This window comes from Archocentrus centrarchus, chromosome 1 (assembly GCF_007364275.1).
Source record: "Archocentrus centrarchus isolate MPI-CPG fArcCen1 chromosome 1, fArcCen1, whole genome shotgun sequence".
Classification (NCBI taxonomy): Eukaryota; Metazoa; Chordata; class Actinopteri; order Cichliformes; family Cichlidae; genus Archocentrus; species Archocentrus centrarchus.
This window is the reverse complement of record NC_044346.1, coordinates 1,748,641-1,773,328: the sequence shown is the minus strand read 5'-3', so window position 1 is coordinate 1,773,328 and position 24,688 is coordinate 1,748,641. Positions and strand designations below refer to the sequence as shown.

The 24,688-nt window shown below is 44.5% G+C and overlaps 3 protein-coding genes across 5 annotated transcripts; all 3 read left to right on the top strand.

Annotated features, from left to right (window-relative positions):
- Nucleotides 1-370: 370 nt before the first annotated feature.
- On the top strand, nucleotides 371-6,550 carry ndufaf5 (NADH:ubiquinone oxidoreductase complex assembly factor 5). 2 transcript variants are annotated; one of them, XM_030732076.1, is made up of 11 exons: nucleotides 371-760; nucleotides 1,796-1,836; nucleotides 2,132-2,195; nucleotides 3,005-3,052; nucleotides 3,153-3,256; nucleotides 4,085-4,124; nucleotides 4,246-4,443; nucleotides 4,572-4,632; nucleotides 5,488-5,571; nucleotides 5,718-5,800; nucleotides 6,358-6,550. In XM_030732076.1, exons 1-11 carry the CDS (start codon nucleotides 515-517, stop codon nucleotides 6,442-6,444), a joined length of 1,056 nt encoding a protein of 351 aa, XP_030587936.1. In that variant the 5' UTR covers nucleotides 371-514; the 3' UTR covers nucleotides 6,445-6,550. The 2 variants fall into 2 exon arrangements, with proteins under 2 accessions (XP_030587936.1, XP_030587944.1); XM_030732084.1 differs by lacking the exon at nucleotides 1,796-1,836 and having other exon boundaries at nucleotides 515-760; nucleotides 2,161-2,195.
- Nucleotides 6,551-6,686: 136 nt separating this feature from the next.
- LOC115782085 (uncharacterized) lies at nucleotides 6,687-16,640 on the top strand. Of its 2 annotated transcripts, none has more exons than XM_030732103.1 (2): nucleotides 6,687-7,222; nucleotides 15,530-16,640. In XM_030732103.1, exons 1-2 carry the CDS (start codon nucleotides 7,168-7,170, stop codon nucleotides 16,228-16,230), a joined length of 756 nt encoding a protein of 251 aa, XP_030587963.1. In that variant the 5' UTR covers nucleotides 6,687-7,167; the 3' UTR covers nucleotides 16,231-16,640. The 2 variants fall into 2 exon arrangements, with proteins under 2 accessions (XP_030587963.1, XP_030587955.1); XM_030732095.1 differs by lacking the exon at nucleotides 6,687-7,222 and adding an exon at nucleotides 14,348-14,447.
- Nucleotides 16,641-17,290: 650 nt separating this feature from the next.
- On the top strand, nucleotides 17,291-23,905 carry LOC115782028 (dynein regulatory complex subunit 4). The gene is made up of 12 exons (XM_030731999.1): nucleotides 17,291-17,439; nucleotides 17,587-17,670; nucleotides 18,054-18,251; nucleotides 18,718-18,924; nucleotides 19,010-19,064; nucleotides 19,502-19,707; nucleotides 21,316-21,483; nucleotides 22,446-22,532; nucleotides 22,619-22,831; nucleotides 22,965-23,030; nucleotides 23,116-23,278; nucleotides 23,376-23,905. The coding sequence occupies exons 1-11, from the start codon at nucleotides 17,437-17,439 to the stop codon at nucleotides 23,263-23,265; spliced, it is 1,437 nt and encodes a 478-aa protein (XP_030587859.1). The 5' UTR covers nucleotides 17,291-17,436; the 3' UTR covers nucleotides 23,266-23,278; nucleotides 23,376-23,905.
- Nucleotides 23,906-24,688: the final 783 nt, after the last annotated feature.

The following is a 24,688-nucleotide window of genomic DNA, read 5'->3' as shown; positions in this document are numbered from 1 at the left end:
CGAAGCGGGACAAACAAGAACGAAACGCGCAACTACAGTAACACCCACCCATCATCCACCCACCCACCCATCTCGCAGGCTCAGCAGCTACAGCTGTTATTTACAAACATCAGGAAACAAAACCTTAATCGTAACACGTTTATATCTATCAGCATACCGTGTTAAACACTTCAAACTCTAGAAATTATCAAGTTTCACGGATTTTTTTAAGTTTACAGACTTTAATGCGGGAAGCGGATAAAATATGATCAGTAACTGCAGTCATTTATTTATCCAAGCTCAAATCTAGCTATCGCTGATATTGTTTTATTTTATTTTGCCATCAGATAATGGATGAGGTGTTACTTTCCTCCGCGGTCCGCTCTCGGGCTGTGATCCGGTTCCGCAGTTTCCAGTGAGCTCGGCGGACTCCGGCTCCGTGTCTTCGGTGCTGCTTCCTCGGAGGTGACCCGGTGTGGAGGACAGGAAGCGCCCACCGTCATGTCGAGGTGTTTGTGAGTGTGACTGCAGCGGGATGAGCAGCGGACTGTACCTGCGGAGGCTGCTCGCGGCCGGCTCTGCTCCCGCCGCCTCCTCGCGCGGCTGGAGCCGGATCTCCTGCTGCGGGCTCCGGGCCGGGGTCAGGCTGGAGCCGAGCAGGGGCCTGTCGGCGTCAGGGAGAGGCAGCATGAACGTGTTCAACAGGGAGATGAAGAAGAGGCAGAAGAACTGGGCAGCCTCCCTGCAGGACAGCCAGCAGTACGACTACCTGAGGGAGGAGGTGAGCTGACCCTGGGGTCCCATCCACCTCTGCTTCCATCTCTGTGGGGGTGTCTGCATCTTTCTGGGTGTTTTGTGTGTCTTTGCCATCGTTTTGTGTCCTTGTCGTGTTACAGTTGGATCTCTGTGGATTTCGGCTCCCTGCTGTCATTAGTCCCCTCCAAAAACCAATCCTTTAAAGGGTGAAGGTCAGGCAGGTTTGGGACGTTTGGAGGATGAATTTTAAATGTTCATCGTGTAGAAAGTGTTGGAGCTCGGTGCTTGAGATGTTTGAGGGTGAATATGTTCTCCTGTGGCTCAGCGAGCATGGACTCTGAGGAGATGAGCTCAGGCTGATGGAGGGTGGAGGAGGTGTGATCTGTGGCAGCAGCTTTGGAGGAGTTTGCAGGTCAGAGCTGAGATTTAAAGTCCAGAAGATGGACTCATTTTTAATCGTGTCCATCCGTCTCGTCCCATAAACATCTGAGCATCTTCAGCTTTGCCACCTCCACCTCAGCCTCCTGTCTTTGTGTCAGAGCCACCATCTCCAAACCATCCATCACAGCAGGTCTCACTGCCATCCTGTAAGCCATCCCTTTCACTCTGGCTGCTCTCCTTCTGTCACAGATCACCCCTGACACTCGTCTCCACCTGCTCCACCCTGCCTGCACTCTCTTCAGTGTAGTCCTAGTGCCAGTCCCGTGTGGAGGAGGGTAAAGAATCAGAGGCCCAAAAAGTCCTTTTTGTTTTACCATAAAGGTGGAGTTACATTTGGAGCTCAGTTTGACGTCACCATCAGTGATGACTGAGATCTGACACACATTATGTGAAATAAATCTGTGAAGATTCGACGTTTACCTCCTGAAACTACAGAAAGATGCTTTTTATGTTTTTCAAAGCATAAATGATGAAGGTTCACAGATCAAAGTGCCTCATTTCTGTGATTTCAGTGGAATAGGATGATTATTAAAGGAGTGTTCAGCAGGAAAATAGTTTCATTATGAATCTCCTGAAAACAAAAATGCAGCTTCACTCATCAGACTTCCTCTGTTTGCAGGTTGGCAGTCGAGTGGCTGATCGAGTTTACGACATCGCACGGTGAGTTCACGATGAGGCGGCTCGATCCACGTTTATCACAGACACGAGTTTGACTTTAACCCCAGAGGGACACGTTTGCTATTTTCACTTTGTTTTAAAATTCTTGGAAATCTTCACGTCACCTGAAGAGGAAAGAGTCGGGCCTGCAAATGTTTGGTTATTTTCATAAAAACGCTGCCGTACTAAATCACAGCAGATCTGAACTGAAGTGCTGACCCGGCTTGAACAAAAACATTCACACAAGCTCAGCATCGCACAGAAGTGTTAACGTCACGCTGTCTTCCTGTCTCCTCAGGACGTTTCCTCTCGCGTTGGACGTCGGAGGTGGAAGAAGTCACATCGCGGAGCATTTAAGCAAAGTACTGTGTGTGTGTGTGTGTGTGTGTGTGTGTGCGTGTGTGTGAGAGTGAGAGAGAGTCTGGGCTGTGGTCTAAAGCAAAACACCCACCTTCTGAGGTGAAATATTTATTAAATACAAGGACTTACCATATTTTAGCTGCTTGAACCGTTCCTATCAAATACATCAAATGAACTTTTACGTTTTAGCTCAAAATAATAAACCAGACATACAGAGAGCAAAAAAAAAAATACAAAAAACAAAACGAATCAACTAAAATCTCTAAGCTAAAATCATTTTTAATGAAAAGCTCCACTTTATGTTTATTAAAGGCCTCTGAACTCAAATGAACCTTAAAGGGGAGCTGTTGTATTTTTGCTGTTATGACATCACAGTGTTGTTGTTCATATTAAACATGTAAAAAAATAATGAGGTCAGAGGTCAGCGTACAGAAAAGGCCTCAGACGTCAGCGAGTTTTTTCTGCTTCAGTGACAAGCTGACATCAGTCAGTCACAGCAGCGCTCACGAGCTCTGCATGCTGCCCCTCTGCAGGCTTCCTGAAGTTGGCCAATCAGAAGGAACAGAGGCTTTAGGGGCTTAAGGAGACTGGAGCTAAAATATTTCAGGCAGAATCAGATCAAGGATGATCGTTCTGAGCTGTGAATCAAGCAAAGCTGCTGAGTTCAAGAAAGGACTCCACAGAGCTGGAAATGAGCAGAATATTGTGGCGCTTGTATCTGTGTCAGCTTCAGCACTTATGTTGGTGTTGTAATAAACATAAACTAAACATAAAATATAATAAATGATGATTTTTCCTGCCGGTGTTTCAGGAGGTGGTGGAGCGTTTCTGCCTGACAGACATCTCCCTGCAGTCTCTGGTGTGTACTGAAACTCATAATCGAATATTTGAGGACGCAGACGTTTGAAGCCTGTATCGAATCATTTTTATATATTCAAATGTGGTTTCATGATGTTCAGAGACAGAGGAGACCGAGCGAGATCCCGACTCGTCGCGTCCTGGCTGACGAGGAGTTCCTGCCGTTTAAAGAAAACACCTTCGACCTGGTGGTGAGCAGCTTGGCGTGAGTAATGCAGCCATCCTCTGAGGTCCTAAACCCGCCCCTCGTTTCACTGCAGCTCGTTCGTCACGGTTTCAGGTGGACTGACTGCAGTTTAACAGCAGTGCCACAGTCATGCTGTTTGCTGCTATACAGACTTCAGCCACAGGATGGCGTCCTGAGCTTGTTTACATTCCTTTTAATCCTGCAGCAGCTTATGATGATCCTCTGTTGTTGTTTTTGGCGTCTTTTTAAATATTTTACTGTGAGTTTGTAGCTGTTTTCAGTTTGCATCACTTTCTGATGCCTTACCTGCTGTTTTACATTAATATTGCTCATTCAGGTTTGCATCTGATTCAATTCATTTTACACTTCTTTATTTACTTTGTGGTCTATTTAGATGTTTCTGGTTATTATAAATCTTTTTCTAGTGTTTTTGTGTCTCTGATAGACTTCCTTTACACAAAATAAAGTCTAGTAAATGAATCATTTTTCCTGTCTTTTAACTGATAATCTCAGTCCATGTTTGAACATACACTAATTAAACGAAGAGGAAAAACCTAAAAATGGTTCTAGGCCATGTCATTTCTCCTGATTTTCTGTTGTACAGGTGTATCCAGAAATGCAGTGGGTTATTTTAAATTACAAGTTGTATTTCATGAATCTCTTCTTTTGCCCATAAAATGCATGACATAAAAGCAAAATATACACTGAAGGCACGAGGTTTTAGTAATGACACCACGCAGCAGCTGATATAAGCATCTATAAAGCTGTAGATTATTATTGTAGCTTCATTTAAGCATTTTTAGCTTCTGTTTTTTTTTTAAATAAACTCATGTCTGTTTCTTCCAGTCTGCACTGGATCAATGACCTACCTGGAGCTCTCAAACAGGTGAGATGAACCTTTTGTGAGGCGATAAATACCGGTGATGGTTAACCCCACCTCACCATCATCCTGAGACTCTAACCGCAGGTCCAGCTGTGTACTCAGAGTGTGTGCTCCATCCTCTTAGATCCACCAGGTGCTGAAGCCGGACGGGGTGTTCATCGGTGCGATGGTGGGCGGGGAGACGCTCTACGAGCTGCGCTGTTCCCTGCAGCTGGCTGAGACCGAGCGGGAAGGTGGCTTTTCCCCCCACATCTCCCCCTACACCGCCATCACTGACCTGGGAAATCTGCTGGGCCAGGCGGGCTTCAACATGCTCACCGTGGTGAGTCTTGAGTTATAGTTAAACACTCAAAATGCGCAGGCCTCGAAAAAGTATTTTAGAAACTGTTTTTGCATCAACTCACAAAGATCCCTGCAGTGTCTCTGAGCGCTCCGCTGTCTTTGTTCCAGGACATCGATGATATTCAGGTTCACTATCCGGGAATCATGGAGGTCATGACTGATTTACAAGGTACAAAACAAGCAAAATAACACTTAACATTTTATTTCTGGAAAAATGCAATGAAAAATAAACTAGATTAATGTAGAATCAATAAAAGTTGAGCTTTAGGAATGTGAGACGTGACGGCCTTCATTTGTCAGTGTGGCACAACCAGGAGTACTCTGTACTCTGCTGTTTATCATGCAGGTCATAGAGACATTCAGAGGGAGAGAGCAGACGCTGATTTAGGTAACGGGTAAAGCAGAACGTCGTCAGCATAGAGGTGGAGGTCAATAATAAAGATTCCCAGGATGGAGCTTGTTGGAAGTCCCTGAGTGAATGTGGAGTTTTGAGATCTTTCTGTGTGTGACCATCTTTAATTTATCTACAAGTACAGTATTCAAAGTGACCTGCAGAGCCTCAGGTGCACTGCAGACTATAACCCAATCATTACCTCAAATGGATTGATGTCACTAAAACAGGACATGTCAGGATCAGCTGTTTAAATTCTTTAAAGCAGAGACAGCAACACCTTAATGCACTGCAGTGAGAAATACATTTTTACCTTTTATAGTGTACTTTTTCTCTGTTGTTGTATAGTATTATTATGGGCTCTTTTATTGCTACGTCAGTTTTTTTTTTCCCCATGCTCCATGCATTTTGCTGCTGTTATGTGTGTCCCAGCTGTGGGACTGATAAATATCTGATCATATCTGATCTTCCTGAAACCGTTTCAGCTCTGAGGTCGTTTTTGAGGCCGTGACTGTGGGTGAGACTGTGTTAGCTTCCACAGGTGTAAAACTTTAGATCAGCAGATAAAGTCTAAATCATCAAAGTGCACCGTTTCTGTTTGTGAACTCAGAGTAACCCTCTAACTTTGTGCAGGTATGGGTGAGAGTAACTGTGCATGGAACAGGAGGTCGCTGCTGCACAGAGACACCATCTTAGCAGCAGCAGCTATTTATAAAGGTGAGTCTGGGAGACCATTCAGAAAACTTTGTTTATCCCACAGTCTGACAGTCATCATAAATAAAATAAGGAATCGAAACAAACAAATGAAGTAAAGAAAAAGAAAAAGTCTAAGTGTAAGTTGTGTTGTGTGTGAAATGTTTCAGAGCTGTACGGGAGTGAGGACGGCTCCATTCCCGCCACCTTTGAGATCCTCTACATGATTGGCTGGAAGCCTCATGAGTCTCAGGTAAGAGCACCTGATGTGGGGTTGTGACAGTGCTCCGTGTGGTTCAGTCTGTTTCTGCTGTGTTCATGTCCTGCAGCAGGGATGTGAGCACGACTTCTAAGCTGCAGAGAGAAGATCATAAAGTCTGAAGTGGTTAAAGCTCCAGCGACACGTGTGGGATAAAAAACGAGTTTACTGTCTGATCGACCTCTAACAGCTGAAGATGCTCGCTGTCCCGCTTCTCTTAAATCACAACTAAGCTACACAAACAACGCTCGGGATTTCCTCAGAACCATCAGGCAAACAGTTTGTCCAGCGTGTGAGCAGGAACGCTGTTCATGCTGTTTACAGGGAAGACGTTTAACTGCGTGTAATAACTGAATCTTTGAAACACGAAGGCTTCTTTTAATCTGAAGACGGTCGATTGGATGGAAGCCTTCATGTTAGGAACAGCTGGAGCTCAGCTGGATCAGATCTACAGCAGAAACTTTAAAAAATCACAGTTTAAGTCACAAACAGCTTCTGGCTTATAAAAGTGTGTTTTTGGATTCATGACTTCAGTGTTTTTTTCTCCTCAGGCCAAACCAGCGAAGCGAGGATCAGCCACCGCGTCGTTTGGAGATTTATCGAAGATCAGCCGGCCGACCAGCACGGACAAACCGTAGAGCATCAGAAGGGACTGTAGAGAGGACAGTTAATGAAAATAAACATGAACTCTGTGTCTCTGAAGCAAAGATGACAAATAAAATGATGGAAGAGTTTTTGTCTGAACAGGAAGTTCTTTTTTTTTTTTTCTGAAAATAAGAGCTGACACATCCTCCCACATAGCAGCTGAGACATGAAGTCAGCAGGAAGATAAACTGAACTGTTAAAAACACTAAAGCAGAGACAAACCAGAGGGATCTGAACACTGGGAATAGGAACCTAAACTCAACATCAGAAACGTGGGATCACAACAGATTCTCCTGAGGTTCACGTGTGAATCAGATTTATTATCAATTTGATCTGAATTTGATAGTTTGGAGTGTGTTTGCACTGATTTCAGGGCAGCTGCTGCCAACATATTACTACATGGCAAATAATAACAACTTTCACCTGAAATCTTTTGCACACTTGATAAAATCATTCCTCCTCCTGGACCTTCAGGTCTCAGAACCTCTCTGGATTTTTAAAACACTCTTTAAGGAAAGGTTTATGTGGGTAGAAATCATTTTTCTGCAGCTAAGAAGGGATCATTTTGTGCATATTTGGAGGAAAGGTTCAATGACTTTTCAGAGGACCTAAAGCTGCTAAAGGTTTGTCTCCACCCACCACATCGACGTGTCAGGACTTCCTTCTTCACAGAAACACTTGTCATACTCTCACCGAGAAGCCTGCAGGCTGCAGACATGTTGTTTTACCTCTGCTTTCTCCTGCCTGGATGCTTCTGTTACAGCTCTGCAGGTAAGAACATCTTCATCTGCACTCATCACCCACTTTATTAGTTACATGCATGTTAAAGTTCAAACTGAGCATCAGAATGAGGAAGGAAGGTGATTTACAGTTGTGTTCAAAATAATAGCAGTGCATTATTCAAAAACATGAATAAAGCTCAGAATCCTTATAACAGTTTTTATTTACAGGCACTGGGGATGCTGCACATTATATTCTAAATCAAAACATGTAGAAAAATGTATAAATTACTTTACAGGAAATTAAGAAAAATTAATGTTGGGCTGTTTTAAAAAATAGCAGTGTCTGTATTTTTCTTTATAAACTCAAATATTCACTTTATGAACTGAAAAATCTTTAGGAATTAGCATTCCTGTGAATCACTAAACTAATATTTAGCACCATAACCACTGTTTCTGAGAACTCCTTCACATCTGTGTTGCATGGAGTCGACCAACTTCTGGCACCTGTGAACAGGTATTCCAGCCCAGGATGATCTGACAACTTTCCACAATTCCTCTGCATTTCTTGGTTTTGCCTCAATAACAGCATTTTTGATGTCACCCCACAAGTTTTCTATTGGATTAATGTGCAGGAACTGGGCTGACCACTCCATAACTTTCATTTTGTTGGTCTGGAACCAACAAAATTAAAGTTATGTTGGTCTGGAACCAAGATGCTGCTGCTTACTGGTGTGTTTGGGGTCTTTGTCTTGTTGAAACACCCATTTCAAGGACATTTCCTCTTCAGCATAAGGCAACATGACCTCTTCAAGGATTCTGATGTATGCAAACTGATCCATGATCCCTGCTATGCGATAAATAGGCCCGACACCACAGTAAGAGAAACATCCCCATATCATGATGCTTGCACCATCACGCTTCACTGTGTACTGTGGCTTGAATTCAGTGTTTAGGGGTCGTCTGACAAACTGTCTGGGGCCCTGGGACCCAAAAAGAACAATCTTACTTTCATCAGTCTACAAAATGTTTCTACATTTCTCTACAAGCCAGTCGATGTGTTCTTTGGCAAACTGTAACCTCTTCAGCACATGCCTTTTTTTTAACAGTGGGACTTTATGGGGGCTTCTTGCCGGCAGATTAGCCTCACACAGGCGTCTTCTAATTGTCACAGTACTCACAGGTAACATCAGACTGTCTCTGATCACCCTGGAGCTGATCATTGGCTGAGTCTTTGCCATCCTGTCTATTCTTCCATCCATTTGAATGGTAGTCTTCCGTTTTTGTCCATTTCTCTCTGGCTTTGCTTTCCATTTTAGAGCACTGGAGATCATTTTAACCGAGCAGCCTATTGTTTTCTGCACTTCTTTATATGTTTTCTCCTCTCCAATCAACATTTTAATCAAAGAACGCTGTTCTTTTGAACACTGTCTGGAACGGCCGATTTTTCTCAGGTTTTCAGTGAGAAATGCATATACAACATGTGTTGGCTTCATCCTTAAATAAGGGCCACCTGATTGATGCCTGTTTTTTCACATAATGAATGACCTCACTGATTGGACTCTACACTGCTATTTTTTTTTAACACACCCCTTTCAATTAATTATTCAGTTACACAGACTCAGGAGCATGCATCTCATGAATGTTGGGTCTGTTGGTTTTCTATGACTCTACTACACCTACTGGTAAATTATTTGCCATGTAGTAATATGATTTCTACCAAAAATATTGATTGATCTGGTTACTCATGTTGGACTGCTATTATTATGGTTGCTGCAGTCATTCATGGTTGCTGGTCTGAGTGTTTCAGAAACCACTGATCTGCTGGGATTTTCCTACACAGTCATCTTACAGGGATACAGGTTTACAGGGAATGGTTCAAACAGAGCAGCAGAGCATCTCTGAGCACACAAATCTTAAAGTTGAAAGCAGAAGACCATTGTGGGTGCCAGTCCTGTCAGAAACAGGAACTGAGACTACAGTTCACACCAAACTGGACAGTAAACGACTAGAGAAACGCCGCCTGGTCTGATGAGTGTTGATTTCTGCTGCAGCAGACCAGGGTCAGAATCTGGTGTCAGCAGCATGAAAGCGTGCATCCATCCTGCCTCATATCAGCAGTTCATGCTGCTGTGATGTGTGGGAGATATTTTCTCAGCACACTTTGGGCTCCTCAGTACCAGCTGAGCATCGTTTAAACTCCACAGCCTACCTGAGTGTTGTTGCTGACCACGTCCATCCCTTTATGACCTCATGTACCATCCTCTGATGGCTCATACGGCCATCACAGTCAACTGATCTCAGTTCAGTAGAGCATCTTTTGGATGTGCTGGAACGGGAGATTCTCATGGATGCAGCCGACAAATCTGCAGCAGCTGAATGATGCTGCAGTGTCAGCATGGACCAAAATCCTTGAGGAATGATTCCAGCACCATGTTGAATCTGTGCCATGAAACATTAAAACAGCTCTGAAGGCAAAAGGGGGCCAACCAGCTGCTAGCAAGGTGTACCTAATGAAGTGGCTAGAGACTAATAATTATATGAGCGTGCCGTTTACACGAGACCGTTTTCATTTTGAAACGGTGTCGTTTTGATGCGTTTCGGCCTTCTGTTTACACGACAACAGAGTGAAAACGATGTGTTTCAGAAACGGGGTCCAGAGTGGAGCGTTTCAGAAACGCACCGGCTTGCGTTTTCGTGTAAACACTTGAAACCGGGGTGATTTGAAAACGCTCGACTCGCACATGCGCACTATGGTTGCGACGGCCAGTTTTTCGCGCACGCGCAAACTGATAAACAGTACTCGCGGATTCACGAGTGCTTCTTATGCTTTTCCTGTGTTTTTACCGTTTTGTAATTCAGCGTTGTGTGCAGCAGCGATCCAACCTCATCATCTGTCCACACAAAACCTCTCACATTGGCCGTTTTGTAAGTAATGAACAATTTGCCGCACTACCTACTGTGTCACTCCACGCATGCGCGTCTTGCGTAAACAAACTGCAAAGAGAAAACCAACGCCAACTTGTGGCCTGGCATGGGAACTACATCGTTTTCATCGTTTCACATGTCCTCGTGTAAACGCGGATCGTTTCTGAAACGCCATCGTGTAAACGAAAGGCTGAAACGCATCAAAACGACACCGTTTCCAGTGAAAACGGCTTCGTGTAAACGGCACCTCAGGCACAGAGAAGATGGCAGCATGTGTTCCTGTTTTTTCTTTGTTTGGGAGAGTTTGAACTGCATTTGCTGAAGCAGCAATGAATGTGTTTTTTCTACCATCACATGTTTACAGTCTCTTTTTGTTGCTCTTGTTTTGTTTTTTTGAAAGCTAAAATCCAGAGATGAGTTGTTCTGTGTAACTCCTCATTTCCCCGAATCTGTAAAATGGAGGTGGAGAGCACAAACAGACGATTACAGCAGACGGTTTCAGAAATGTCCTTCGAAGGTTTCCTCTGAATGACTGCAGGAGATCTGAGCTGAAATCCCCAAAGTGACCGTGCTGCAGCACTCACCTGTCCTCAGGGCGCAACACTGGGTCATTTACACCTCAGAACAGAGTGTGTGAGGTGAAGTGATCCTCACCTTTGCCCTCTGCAGGTATTAGGATCAGCTTAGATCTGGTTTTAAAAGCCAACATGACGCCACATTAAAGCTGCAGACAGTGAGTAAAGAAGCAGCCTGGTGTTACTGTACATGGACCCAACAGCATCCTCAAAACCACACAGAGCCGGATGAACGCCAAAGACTTCCCTGAACAACACCGGTGAAAGTCGCCAGGACATTAAAGGGAATGCAGGTTTATGAAGCACTGGTCTCACTGTTCAGACCGTAAGGTTTGATGAGGTCATTTTACTTAAAAAAAGAAAAACAAGAACATTGAAGAAAAGTGAAAAAGTAGAAAGTAGTAGAAAAGTGACATCACTGTGGTGAGTCAACAACAGAGTTGAGATAAGTTTAACGTAGGACCCGCCCACTCACCTCACTAATGGTTACTTCATCTGGCGTCACTCATCATGATACTCAGGACAGACTGATGCTGCACATCCACCAGAACGCTTTGAACAGTTTGAGTACAAATGATTAAATAAATAAATAAATCCTCGTTATTATCACAGCAAAAAGTCTACAGACCTCAACACGAGTCTGTGAACTTCAAAAGCTAAATGAAGTTCAAATGCAGATATTTAAATAAAGACACTTTTTTAATTCATGTCACAGATGCAGGAGCTACACCCAGAGACACAGCAGGCTGAAATACAGTGGAAATATCCTTTAAAGACTTAAAAGATGAAAATAACTGGAAGGAAAGAGGGAAGAGCAGTGGGAGCGTGGAGTGACTGAGGAAGCACAGAGTCAGACATGTGTTACTCATCATTTCTGCTTCTTATTCACAGAATCCCCCAAAGTGACTGTGCTGGAGCACTCAGACGCTGTACTCAGCTGTCCTCATGCTCAGGGAGATGTCACCTGGAGCCGACACAAAGGTGGGCTGCTGACTCTTCTCACCGTCAGAAACGGTCAGGTGAGCAGCAGTGACCAGCGCTTCAGTTCCCGGGAAAACCATGAACTGGTTATCAGGAATGTTGTAGAGTCTGATACTTCAATGTATCTGTGCAATGGAGAGAAGACAGCTTTTCTCGAGGTGACCACAGATCCCAACAAGGTGGATCCCAAAGATCAGCCAGTCACACCGAGAAAAGAACAGACGGTCACAGCTGCAGGTGCAGACATGAACCAGTCCAACTCTCACTTATGTGAAGTCCATACAGGTGTGGTAATTGGTGCTACTCTGGTGCTACTGTCCATGTTAATGGTGATACTGTACATAGAAAAGAGAACAGTGAGGAACACCGGGGGGGGCGCAGTAACTGAGGGGGTTTAAGACGAGGCGCGGCCGTGGACTCAAAGGCCTCCATGCTGACTTTCTCTTTTTTGATTTTATTTTCTTGTTTCTTGAGCTTTTCTGTGATTTTATGATCTGCTGGTTGTGTTATTTGTGTGAATCTGTAATTAATTTTTGAACCTGCAGTAAATGAAATCTCACAGAGACGTGTGCGTCATTCCTCACTGGGATGAGTGTATTCCAGTTTTTACTCGTAGTACTTTTCAAAATGCAAAAACGACCTGTTTAATCAAAACCAGCAACTGTTCATCATGTTTGCATTTCTACTTACAGTCGACTTAATCAGCGAATAAAATATCATTTTATCCAAAGTAATTAATCAGTTTCATCGTTTCTGCTTCATTTCTGAGTCCTTTAAGTTTGCAGAAGCTCTTTAAGTTGATCGTACACCCAGAAAACAACACAAAGAGACTGAGAGCATCAGCAGACTCAGAACAAGAGCCACACAGCAGACGGCACAGAGCGCGTCTAAACTGAATGAACACGTCCGGAGGTCAAACAGGAACTGAAGATGAAGCAGCTGTGACAGCTGTGATCTGAAGGAAGTTCTCTTTTAGAAATGTTCAGATGAGCTGCTGACTTATAAATATCCACCCACACAGCATGAGCTCAGCAGCCTGATGTGGTACATGGCTGAAACAGCAGGAAGATAAGCTGAACTTTTGTCACTGCAGCATCATGATAAGATCCTCTGCTCTGCAACAGCTTCGAGTACTTGTAGTTTCACTTTTTAACATTTTTAATTGTCACTGATTTGATGTAAAACTCCTGTGATCAGCTGATAAAATGCTCCCCCAGCTCCCATCAAAGGTCATCAAACCTTTATTTGTTCACTGCTACGTGCAAAACAGAGAGAATATGCTGCACTTTATTCAGGATTCATCAGGAAGGTAAGACTTTCTAACTTTGTGTGGTCACACTGCTTCTTGACAAGATTCGAAAATGATCATATAATACACAATCAAAGCAAAGACGGCTGAGACACTGTAGCTTTACTGTAGAATAAAACCCTTTATTTTCTAACCCAATAAAGAGAAAATTACTGAGACCATTTATTAGTGACAGAAGGAGAGCAGCCCGAGTGAACGTGGCTCTGACACAAAGACAGGAGGCCGAGCTGAAGGTGCTCAGATCTTCACTGAGCTGTTCGAGGAACAGCTCGGACAGCTTTGGGTTTGACATTAAAAGATGAGACAAAAGGGCAACATCTCAGCTTTTATTTCCATCTGGATCTGACACAGTTCAGAAGGAGCACCTTTGGTCTGAACCCACCCACTCACTGACAGGTGTGTTCTGTTTTTGGACTGATGAGACAAAGATGAACCGTTACCAAGGTGACGGAAAGGATCTGCTCAGGATCCCAAACATACGAGCTCATCTGTGAAACACAGCGGAGGTGATGTCATGGTTTGGGCTTGCATGGCTTTTTCTGGGACGAGCTCATTAATCTTCATTGACGATGTCACCGTGATGGCAGCAGTACAATGAAGATGCAACCGATGGGAGATCCTTCATCACGCAGCAACACAATGACCCAAACGTGAAGAACAGACTGCGTGCATTCGCAGATGATGCTCTACATTCATTTATTATTGTTTTTATTTAATTTCTTAGTGCGTGAGGTGAAGTGATCCTCACCTTTGCCCTCTGCAGGTATTAGGATCAGCTTAGATCTGGTTTTAAAAACCAACATGACGCCACATTAAAGCCGCAGAGTGAAGAGGCAGCCTGGTGTTACTGTACATGGACCCAACAACTTCCTCAAAAACCACACAGAACAGGATGATTGCCAAAGACTTCCCTAAACAACACTGGTGAAATTTGCTAAAAAGTGTTGAAGCCATAAAGCTTTAAAGAAGCAGCAAGAGGAAGAGAAATGTGATGAGGTGGCTGTTTGACGGTGCTCGGTGTTTGGGAGGCGCGGCTCAAACCCTTCAGGGCTTCAGCTGCTGGTTGGTTAGATTCAGGAAGCTGGTGTTAAAAATAGACTGTTTCCCAACATTTACCATGTGAGAAGGAAACTTTTCTCCTCTGCAGAAAAGCATCTGCTGTTTGATTTGATTTAAGAGAACTTAAATGAAGAACTTTAACACTTGAATACAGGTTTAACCTAAACCTGAGAGTTCATCAAGGGTGCAGAGAAGGAGCTGCACACAAGATTAAAAAAACATCTAATTTTGGGATCTCCAGAAAAAACAGAAATTATGTCATTTCTGGTCTGTGGCATGAATAACACATTTCACTTCCACCCATCACATTCATCAGTCAGAAGTTCCTCTTTCGTGAAACAGTGGAGCTGTCGCTCAGACGTCTGCAGAGATGTGGCTGTACGCCTGGTTTCTCCCGGCTGCGTGCTTCTGTTACAGCTCCGCAGGTAAGAACAGCTTCATCTGCCGTCTGTTAGACATCAGTTTAGTCGGGGTCAGAGTTCAACAAACAGCTGCAAAATTGTCAAAGGACTTCTGTTTGTCTAGAGAGAATAAAGGAGCACCAGTCTTATACCTGTTTTCTGATTAACTCATCAAAAACAGTTGTGAACCAACACAAGGATAAAAATACAGAAAACAGAGAAGAAGCTGATTTTGGAGCTCTGTTTAAATACACATGTGGGTTTTAATCTATTTCGCATTCACAGCTCTGCTGTTTGTCGGACTAAATTTGAATTCTTGGCTGGTTTTCAGCATGATGTCACCCTCTGCTGTGTGATCGCTGTTCAGACCGTAAGGTCTGATGAAGTGGTTTTACTTTAAAAAAAGAAAAACAAGAAAAGTGACATCATCATAAACGTAGAGCTGAAGCAGTGTTGGATAAGAGCTGCAACATCTGAGCCGACCATCATCATAAAAGTGATACCAGCCTGTTTGTCCTGAGTGTGGACGACTTTACTGGCATAAACTTAATATACCAACATAAACACAACTCATAAACTTTAGCTGTACATGCTGGCAGCCAAAAGCCCCGCCCACCTTTACAGCCTCACATCGCTCTGTGCTGAGAGGCCGCTAGAGGACAGTCTGCAGGTGATCCTTTAATGTGCCTGACATATTCTCACTTATTTACATGATGAATTCATGACGAACATGTTTGAGCTGAGTGGGACCTACAGGTATGTGCTGCACCTGAACTCATCGTTTACTGCTGTTACTGTAGGAGAAGAACAGTCAGAGGTATCCTTCGCTTTCATTGGCAGAGTTGAGACAAGTTTGACCTAGGCCCCGCCCCCCCACTCACCTCACTAATGGTTATTTCATCATGACACTCAGGACAGACTGATGCTGCAAATCCACAAGAATGCTTTGAACAGTTTGAGTACAAATGGATAAATAAATAAATGGAAGGAAAAGATGCTTTGTGAGTGGAAGGAAAGAAGGAAGACCAGTCGGAGCGTGGAGTGACTGAGGAAGCACAGAGTGAGTCAGACATGTGTCACTCATCATTTCTGCTTCTTATTCACAGAACCCCCCAAAGTGACTGTGCTGGAGCACTCAGACGCTGTACTCAGCTGTCCTCATGCTCAGGGAGATGTCACCTGGAGCCGACACAAAGGTGGGCTGCTGACTCTTCTCACCGTCAGAAACGGTCAGGTGAGCAGCAGTGACCAGCGCTTCAGTTCCCGGGAAAACCATGAACTGGTTATCAGGAATGTTGTAGAGTCTGATACTTCAATGTATCTGTGCAATGGAGAGAAGACAGCTTATCTCGAGGTGACCACAGATCCCAACAAGGTGGATCCCAAAGATCAGCCAGTCACACAGAGAAATGAACAGACGGTGACGGCTGCAGGTGCAGACATCAAGCACTCCCCCTCAGACCTGTGGAAAGTCCCTGTTGCAGTGCTGGGAGGTGCTGCCCTGGTGTTCTTATCCCTGCTAACTCTGAGACTGTGGAAAGCCAAGAAAGCAGCGAGGAACACGAGCGGGGTCGAAACTGGACATGAGGTGGTTTATGAGGAGATCGGAAACGACGACGTGGAGCCCGGCCGGAGGGAGTCTGAGGTGGAAAGTCCGTACTACTGCTCAGAGATCAGGGAGCCACCGAACACCTGCACAGTGCCGACGTCTCCTCTCTACAGCACCGTGCACAAGCCGAGACCGGGAGGACGTGAAGCCGAGACCTGCGTGTATTATTTCAGCCAGAATCCTTCACAGACATCCTGACTGCTGCTGGGTGGCCGTTCGGACCTTTTCTCTGTTAACCTGAGGAAAGGTCAGCATCACGGGCTGTGCATGAAGATGGGCAGAGCCAGCATAATGTCACCTGTCAGTTAGTGACACCTTGAGCTGAGCAACTTCATCATTACCTTCCAATTTTTTTAAACCAGTCTTTACAAGCAAGGGGCAGGTCTGACGGTGACTCCTCCCCCACTTCCTACCTGGACCATAACTTCCAAAATGAACTTGAACTGAAAAGCAGCGACTGAACCCGGAAACTGATCAGGAAAGAATTCACTGAGCTCAGAGATCAGCTGAGCAGGATGCTCATTCTCTCAGAGAGAATCAGACCACAGGAGCCCCCCCGCAGGTTTAAGGCTTCATTCTTTAGACCCAGAGGCTACCTCCATCTTTCATATACAGTCTGTGTTCTGGATGCAACAGATCAGGCTGAGACTAAGAATTATTTTCATCATCACTGAATCAGTTCATGTACAAAAACATCTTTAGATATGAACAGCAGATCTGAGAGGCTGGAAGCAGCAGATGATGCTGCAGATGTTTGCGATTTTATTTCTGCCTGCTTTGATGAGTGTATGATTATTCTAAAAGTGACATCTGAATAAATGATTTATTTTATTATTTCAGTTCAGTGCATAGATGGTCATTGTAATGATATAAAATCCATCAATAAATAATTGTTTTAAAAGCTGTTGAGCTTCTTCTATTTGTAAATGACTCAAACAATGATTTTTAGTCTCCAGCCTGTATTTTCTCAGAGGACTCGTGATCAGCAGGCTGGTCTGACCAGCAGTCTCAGCTGTGTGATGACACACACACACACACACACACACACACACACACACACACACACACACACACACACACACACACACACACACACACACGGGGATGGGTCCACGCTGTTGTTTAATATTTTTGTTCCTTATTTAATTTCTTATTCGTTAGTTTCATCGCGGCTGCAATTTAAGTGTAGTTTTTTCAATAAAGATTTTTCTTGAAAGGGGAGAAAAAAAAGTTTGGGACAGTCACGTGACTGCGTTGCCATGCCAGCTCCTGTTGTTGACACGAGCGGAGGCACGGTGAGGTAACTGTTAAAGGTAACTATTAAAACGGCTTCCGTCCCGGGTTCAGCTTCCCGCTGTTATAATCAAGGTTTCCGGACTCAGTGACTCTGCGCAGTGCTTCACGATGGTGAGTAAAGTTTTATTTTAAGCCGCAGTTTCTTCACAATGATGCTATGGGTCGCAGTTAGCTTGCTAGCTTAGCTGTAGCCTGAGAGCGGCAGTACCTTTGTCCAGGTGAGCTGATAGTCACGCGCGTTTTACTTTTTCTTCTCAGCCTAAAAGCAAGAAGAAGAGCGGGAATCTGAAGTCTTCTTCGGTGGTAGACGGTCTGTCCACGGAGGACATGTCCAAGGATCAGGTCAGAGCTGCTACCGGTGGTCTCTCAGTGTATTCATGGGGTCCATTTGTCAGGGGGGTTCATCAGAGGTACACTGGAGGCCCGGCTCTTTACTCCAGTACGTTAAAGCCAACCACTCAGCTGATCTTGATCTTTAGGATATAAAATAAGTCAAAGGAGCCGGTCTCCACTTTATTAGGTACACCTGTGATCAGGCACAGGGTTAAAAAGGAGCACCTTCAGTCCTTTGCACAGTGAGGAGGAGATTATTAGGAACGGCGCTGACCTCAGAAAATCCATTTCTCTGAAACACAAAATACTTCCTGAAGTCTGGGCTCTGTATTTACTGCAAACTCCAGTTTTGACCGTCATGTTTCAGTGACCTGATTGTGTTTGATCTCCAGCTGGAAACGCACATCATCCGCCTCCGGGAGGAGCTGGACCGAGAGCGAGAGGAGAGGAGCTACTTCCAGCTGGAAAGGGACAAGATCCAGACCTTGTGGGAGATCTCCAAGAGAAACCTGGAGGAGTTGAAGGCCGAGCTCAGGAACAAGAGCCGGGAGAAAGAAGAGGCTGAGGAGCGCCACCGAGTGGAGATCACAGTAATGCAATCCTGGAGCTCTAACCTTTAATTTTAATCTAATCCTGATGTTATGTCTATCTAATGCTGATCTTGAAACTATTTGAACCAGTTTGATGATGAACCTGCAGGCTGCAGGTGAAAATGAGCCTGTAGGCTAACTCTGGACTTAACTTAAGTGCTCGTGTTAATTGTGAAGTATCCTTTTTAAATAAATATAAACATAATCCTGATATTTCTTTAACCTAATTTATTTTAACCTAATTCTGACATTATTGTAATTCTGACTTCACTTTAACCTAATCTGGATTTAAGTTTAACCGTAATCTTAATCTAATGTTAACTTTAACTAACTCCTCCCAGAGCTTTATATTTAAACCTATTTCTGAGTTTACTTACCCAACATATGTTAACTCAATCCTGACGTTAAATTAATTTTAAGCTTACTTTAACCCAACCCTAACCACCTGTCCCTGGTCATTGTCCAGGTGTATAAGCAGAGACTGAGGCACGTCCTGTCTGAGCAGCACAATGCCATCACTGAGGTGAAGATAGACGCTGTCGCTGCATCCTCGCTGGTCAAGAGGAAACACATGCAGTCGGAGCTCTCGCTCCACAGGAACCTTCAGGGTCTGCAGGAGGAGCTCACGGAGAAGAAATTCCTCATCGAGAGCCGCGTCAAGGCACTTCAACTGGTGAGATACACCCTGCAAATGTATTTATTGAACACTTTATTTTTAGACCTGAACACCTTTGGTGATGCCACTTCCTTCTCTACAGAAACATCAGGTGGAGCTGATGGAGCTCACAAATGACTACGAACGCAGGATCAGAGGTAAGAACACCAGTGAGCTCAGCGCTGATCAGGTTACTTCATCCTCAACGTTCAGATGAAATTGTTTCAGCTTTGGGACACGCTGCACTCATCCATGACACTTTTTTCCCCTGACCAATCAAACTCATGAAGGGGCGGGACTTACAACATCAGCAGTGTAAATGATGATGGCGAGGAGCTTTGAAAAAGGTTTTGCAACAATGAGAAAAGGAGGTCTACCAAAAACTCTACAGCAGACTCTGAAGCCATCGTCCCCTCCTTCATTTCATCCTCTCCTTGTCCTCCTTTATTCCCTTCATCCTTCCTTTTCTTCCATTCCTTTAATGCATTCTTTCATCCTTCTTTGTATTTCCTTCCTTTCCTTATTCCCCCTTTTTTCTCTTTCCTAAAGTTCATGTTCCTTTATAACCTCTGCTCCTGCTTCCTTCCCTGCATAGACATCGAGGTGAAGTATCATGAGAAGATGCAGCTGATGATCGAGAAGGAGGAGGAGAAGCGGCGGGTGGAGGTCGCCGAGATAGATGACAGGATGAAGAGTCGTGAGGTGACCCTGATCGAAGAGCACGACCGAGCTCTGCGGAGAGCCGAGGAACATTTCTGTTCTACTGAGGAGAAACTGCTGGCAGACCGGAGGATGCTCAAGGTGAGACATGTTAGCCCGGCCAGAGTCAAGGTGAGACGCGACAGGTGAGAGTTTAAGGCTGTAAAACAGGAGGAGCGTGGTGGGTGGAGAAGCACAAAGATTAAAGTTCCCTGTGGTGTTGTTTCATTTGCACTCAAACATTTTCTGTTTTACACATAAAATAATTCATATTTAGAGAATTTTTATATTTTGCTTCTGAGGAGCCGCTTGCTTCCTGTAGTTTTTAAAGTGCTCTTGAGCAACAGTTCTTCAGGTTTCTGAAGGTCTTTTCTGAAGGTCATGTTCAGTCTGTGTGGCTGACCATTTTTAGCGTTTTTTTTTTGGTTTTTAAGCGTCTGACCTCTGACCTGTGAGTCATTCAAGCATAAAAAGGCTCCAAATTCAGGGATGAACCTGTGCTGTGTTGACACATAACAGACGACTGAGCAAAGAACCAGTTTAATCTGGGTCTTCAGGCTCGTTGTTACCAGCAGCCTGAAAACTCTGCATGAATTCAAGGATATTTATTGTCATTCGCATCACATTTACATGCACTGGAACACAATTCTGTCCTCAGGTCCCAGTGTTACTCATGTAATAGTTACAAAGTTTCCAGATATATTAAAGAAGAATAAATATAAGAGTAACAAATAAAAAAAAAAAATACAAATCTAAAATAAACAACTTTAAAAAGTGGAATGATAGTAGTAACAGGTGGTGCCACAGCAGTGACTTGTGTAAACGATGACAGCAGTAACAGTAGTATGAGTGGAGGTAAAGCTTGATGGAGGGAGAGCAGTGCAGCTACACACCCACCAGAGCACACCGTGGTGTGCAGCGTGCCCTTAAAAAACTTGAGGCAACTGGACACGTGGAGGACAAGTGTGAGGCCTAAAAATCTATCTGCAGCAGATGAACAGAATCTGAAAGTGCCGTTCTCAAGAAACAGGAACAAATCCAGCAAAGAGCTGACACAGGACCTGAGAGATGCATCTGGACCTGAAGCCTCATCACAGATGGTCTCAGTGGAAGGGCGGCTGTCAGGAAGCCATTCTTAAGGAAGGGAAACAGGAAGGTCTGCCACGACTACATGTCTGATGGAGTCGAAAGCCATCCGTGAAACACAGTGGAGGCTCTGTCATGGAACAAAAGGCAGAAACATCCAAAGAAGAGCTTTAAATGTTCTTCAAGACTCCCACACTTCCACCCTCAGGCCCGAGGTGCAAATCCAGGACATGTAGATTAAAGACTCTGAGATTTTTTTTCAATTATATACAACTTTAGCCATTTTATTCCCAAAAAAAAGGTTCTATCTAAATGTGTACATAGTCTATTGCAGCTCAGATTCTATATATATGTAAACTGTATTTCTCATACTGTTTTTATTATTATTATTATTACTTTTGTGTGTGTTTTTAAATTATCATTTTTTTTCTCTTCATCTGTTTTATATGTGGATCTTTGTTGTCGGCACCGGGACAGCAAAGACAGAAATTCAGTTTCTTTACTGTGAACATGACGAACTTTGCAACTTTAAACTAATGCTGCTTTTTGTTTGGGGCTCACTGCCTCATAAAGCCCCCCCAACACCTCCCATCTTTATGCTTATGTGTTTCGTGTGTTTGGCAGGAGGAGCTCACTGAGTTGGAGAAGCGGCAGCTTCGAGTGTCCAGAGAGCTGTCAGCTGCTCAGAAGGAGAACAAACGTCTGACGGAGGCTCTGACGGGGGCCCAGCAGAAGCTGTCCGAGCAGCAGCGAGAGCTGGAGGAGCACAACCGCAACAAGCCCAAGATGGTGGTGGGTTTTCATTTTAAATTCATCAGTTCAGCTTTCACGTGTTTCAGACCAACACAAAGTTTCTCCTTGAGTCAGTCGCACAAAACCAGCCAGTTTTTGGATCATTTCACAGCCAATGGGAGGACTTCTTCCTACGATCTCTCCTTTTTTTTACTCTTTCCAAAAGCTCCATCTGCCCTCAGTCGGCATCACTAAGCTGCTCCTCTGCTCCTGATTGAATCTGGAGAATCCCGCTGAGAGGTTTTCTCCATGCAGAGTTGAAGTATTTTGTTAATTTTACACAGTTTCACATAAATGCTTCATTTGTGGCTCTCTAGGAGAAAACCACACCATGCCACGCCCCACACAGCCTGGGTGGTGTTCTGTGAAGTTTGAAGGTTTGATCCCAGCAGTCCGACACGAGGCCGGGGAGGCTCGCGCTTTGTTTGGGCTTCATTAGAATCAGGATAGGATCAGTTTCCTATTCAATAACAAAACATCACTTCCAGTTTTGGCTGATTTGATATAGAGTGACTTATGACATCATCTGGATGTACGGTAAAATCAGTTCCGACTAATTAGTTTACATCTTTAACTAAAGTCATGTGACTACAGTGTAAAGATGATCCATCCTGCTCTTTTCCATCTGTTTTTATTCCTGCACTGATAGAATCATGCAAAGCTGCCCTCAGTTCAGAATCATCCTCTCATATCCTGTCTGAATCAAGCTGCTTTAGCTCCGCCCACTTTCAGCCAACATTTGATATGGACATCCAGCATCGGTACATTATCATTTGACACGAACCTTCAGGACTGAAACTAGTTTAAATCACCAAACAGATTATTTAAAAACATGAAAGCTGATAATAAAAACTGACATGACTAATCAGCACTGATTGGAATCATAAAAATAATCACTTTGGGTAGACAGATGATGATTGATGATGAATGATAGATGATGACGGTGATGATGCTGATGACAGGAGAAACGAGCTCAGATGAAGGTCATAGAGAAGGAGCTGAGAGATCTGACGCTGGAGCACGACCTGCTGCTGCAGGCTTTCGAGAAGGTAACCCGCCCACATCAGCTTCCTTCCTCCATTCATTCATTCACCTGCTGTGAGCTGATGTGTGTGAACGTGTCGGCGTTGGGCAGGTGCAGCAGGAGCGTGACGAGCTGCTGAAGAAGCAGACGGAGGCCATCTTGGACATGCAGCAGAGGAGCGGGCTGAAGGCGATGGTGCTGGAGAGGAAGCTGGCGGTGCTCACGGAAACCCTGGAGAAGAAGGAGGCTCAGCTGTGCGCCGCGCTCTCAGCCTCCAGTGCCGACCCGACAGCGGGAGGTGGCGGTGCCACCAACAAGGTGGAGGTAAAGACCCTGCACGCTTTATGGAATATCAGGAATACCAAATGAAATTCAGAGATTTGGGTGGTTGAACAAATACTTCTGGCAGTATAATGTATTTGGGTTTGAGCACTGACATCATGTTCAATTCTTTTAGGAGATCATGCAGCAGAAGCAGGTCACCATCGAGGCCTTACAGGAGGACCTGGCTCTACAGTGTAAGGTGAGTGTCCCCAGCTGTAACTGGAGGTGCACGGGTTCACCTGTCTGCAGCTCAGGTGGTGACTGGCGTGAACGTTTCTCTGCAGGAGTACGACAAGCTGCTGCAAACCTGCAGGGAGAGGCTGCAGGCTCAGGGCGTCCCTCTGTACGACTTCCCCTTCAGATCCGCACAACAGATCCTGGAAGGACCGCCCCCCCGCACACTGACCGCTGCCCCACAGGTGTCATCCTGCTGACACTTAAGACTGGGTCAGTCATTTAGTTCACCTGGTACACACCTTCAGCAGCATATGAAAACATGATTCGCAGGCTGATGAATAATAATCAAACCATTTTTTCCTCACAGCGGACGTACAGGCCGGAGCCGAGCTGATCTGAGTTTCCAGCTGTTGATTCTTCCATGAATTTAGATTCTTTCCTTTTTTTAATTAAAACTGATGGAAATCTCCAGCAGCTGTTTCATTGTCCTGCTGTTAAACGCTGTGCAGACACTCAGGCTCTAACCTGCCGCACTAAGACTACGAACGTGTCATCAGTGATGTGTGTTCCTCATCTTCAGCCAGCACGGACTTCACTTTGGATTTTCAAACCTGTAAACGTTCATCATCTACAGAGAAAACATCTGGAACAGCAGCTGCTCACATTCAGCTTCCAGCTCAAACAGCTGCCGAGGAGCAGGAGGCCTGGTGGAGGTGCACGGTCTGAACCCTCCCCATGGATCAGGATTGAGGCCGCCGCACCGTGAACTGCAGCTTTCCAGTCAAAAGAAAATGAAACTTCATATTTTTTTATTGAATATTTTTCATGAGGATGTCTGCAACCTTCAGCTCTCATGTTTTAGCTTTACAACCCTTTACAGACACTATTGTGATAAAGTGATGCTCAAAAAAAAAATTAAACCTTATTTTGGGGTCTAAGTCTTTATTTTTTTCAGTCAATATTAAAGTTATGGATCTTTTCCCTTTTTAAAAACAAAAAACAGGCTTTAAAATAACCGCTGGGATTCACTCCAGCATGTCGGCCATGATTAGGCTTTGACACGAGCCACATGCTGGAATCAGTCTGAACTTTTCCTTCACAGGGATCACGGCACATACACGGAGCTCGTTATCAGAAGCTTCAGCACTGAAACAGGAGATACGGGACAGGAAGGAAAACAGGTCCCCACACGTCAGCCTTTATTTTAAATACAGTAACATGTAGAAAGCTCAGTTTTTTGAAAGCTGCCATTATGTCCCCACCATCATCCTCAGTTCCACATTTGAAGCCTGAATGTTTTAGCTGCCACCATTTTGGTTTTTTGAAGCCAGCTGTGACTGGATTTGCATGCCCTAAGTTCAAGCTTCATTTACAGGCTGCACGGGAGCAACATCCCAATAAAATCCCAGAATTTCACTCAGCAAACTGGAGCTCAGCCTGCTTGGACGGTTTGTTAGTCCAATGAAGCACACAGCAGCCATATTATTGGACAGATAAACAAACACAGTCCAGATCAGGAACTCCAGTTAGCTGAGGTGAAGCGTAGCAGACACAGCTAGCAGCTACAGCTGCCTGTGTCGCCATCCACCTGTCAGTCAAATATGCCACGCCCCCAATAATGCAAACTTTGTTTAAACAGGTGAGTTATAAACAGCTGTTATGAAGGGGGAAATTATCTAC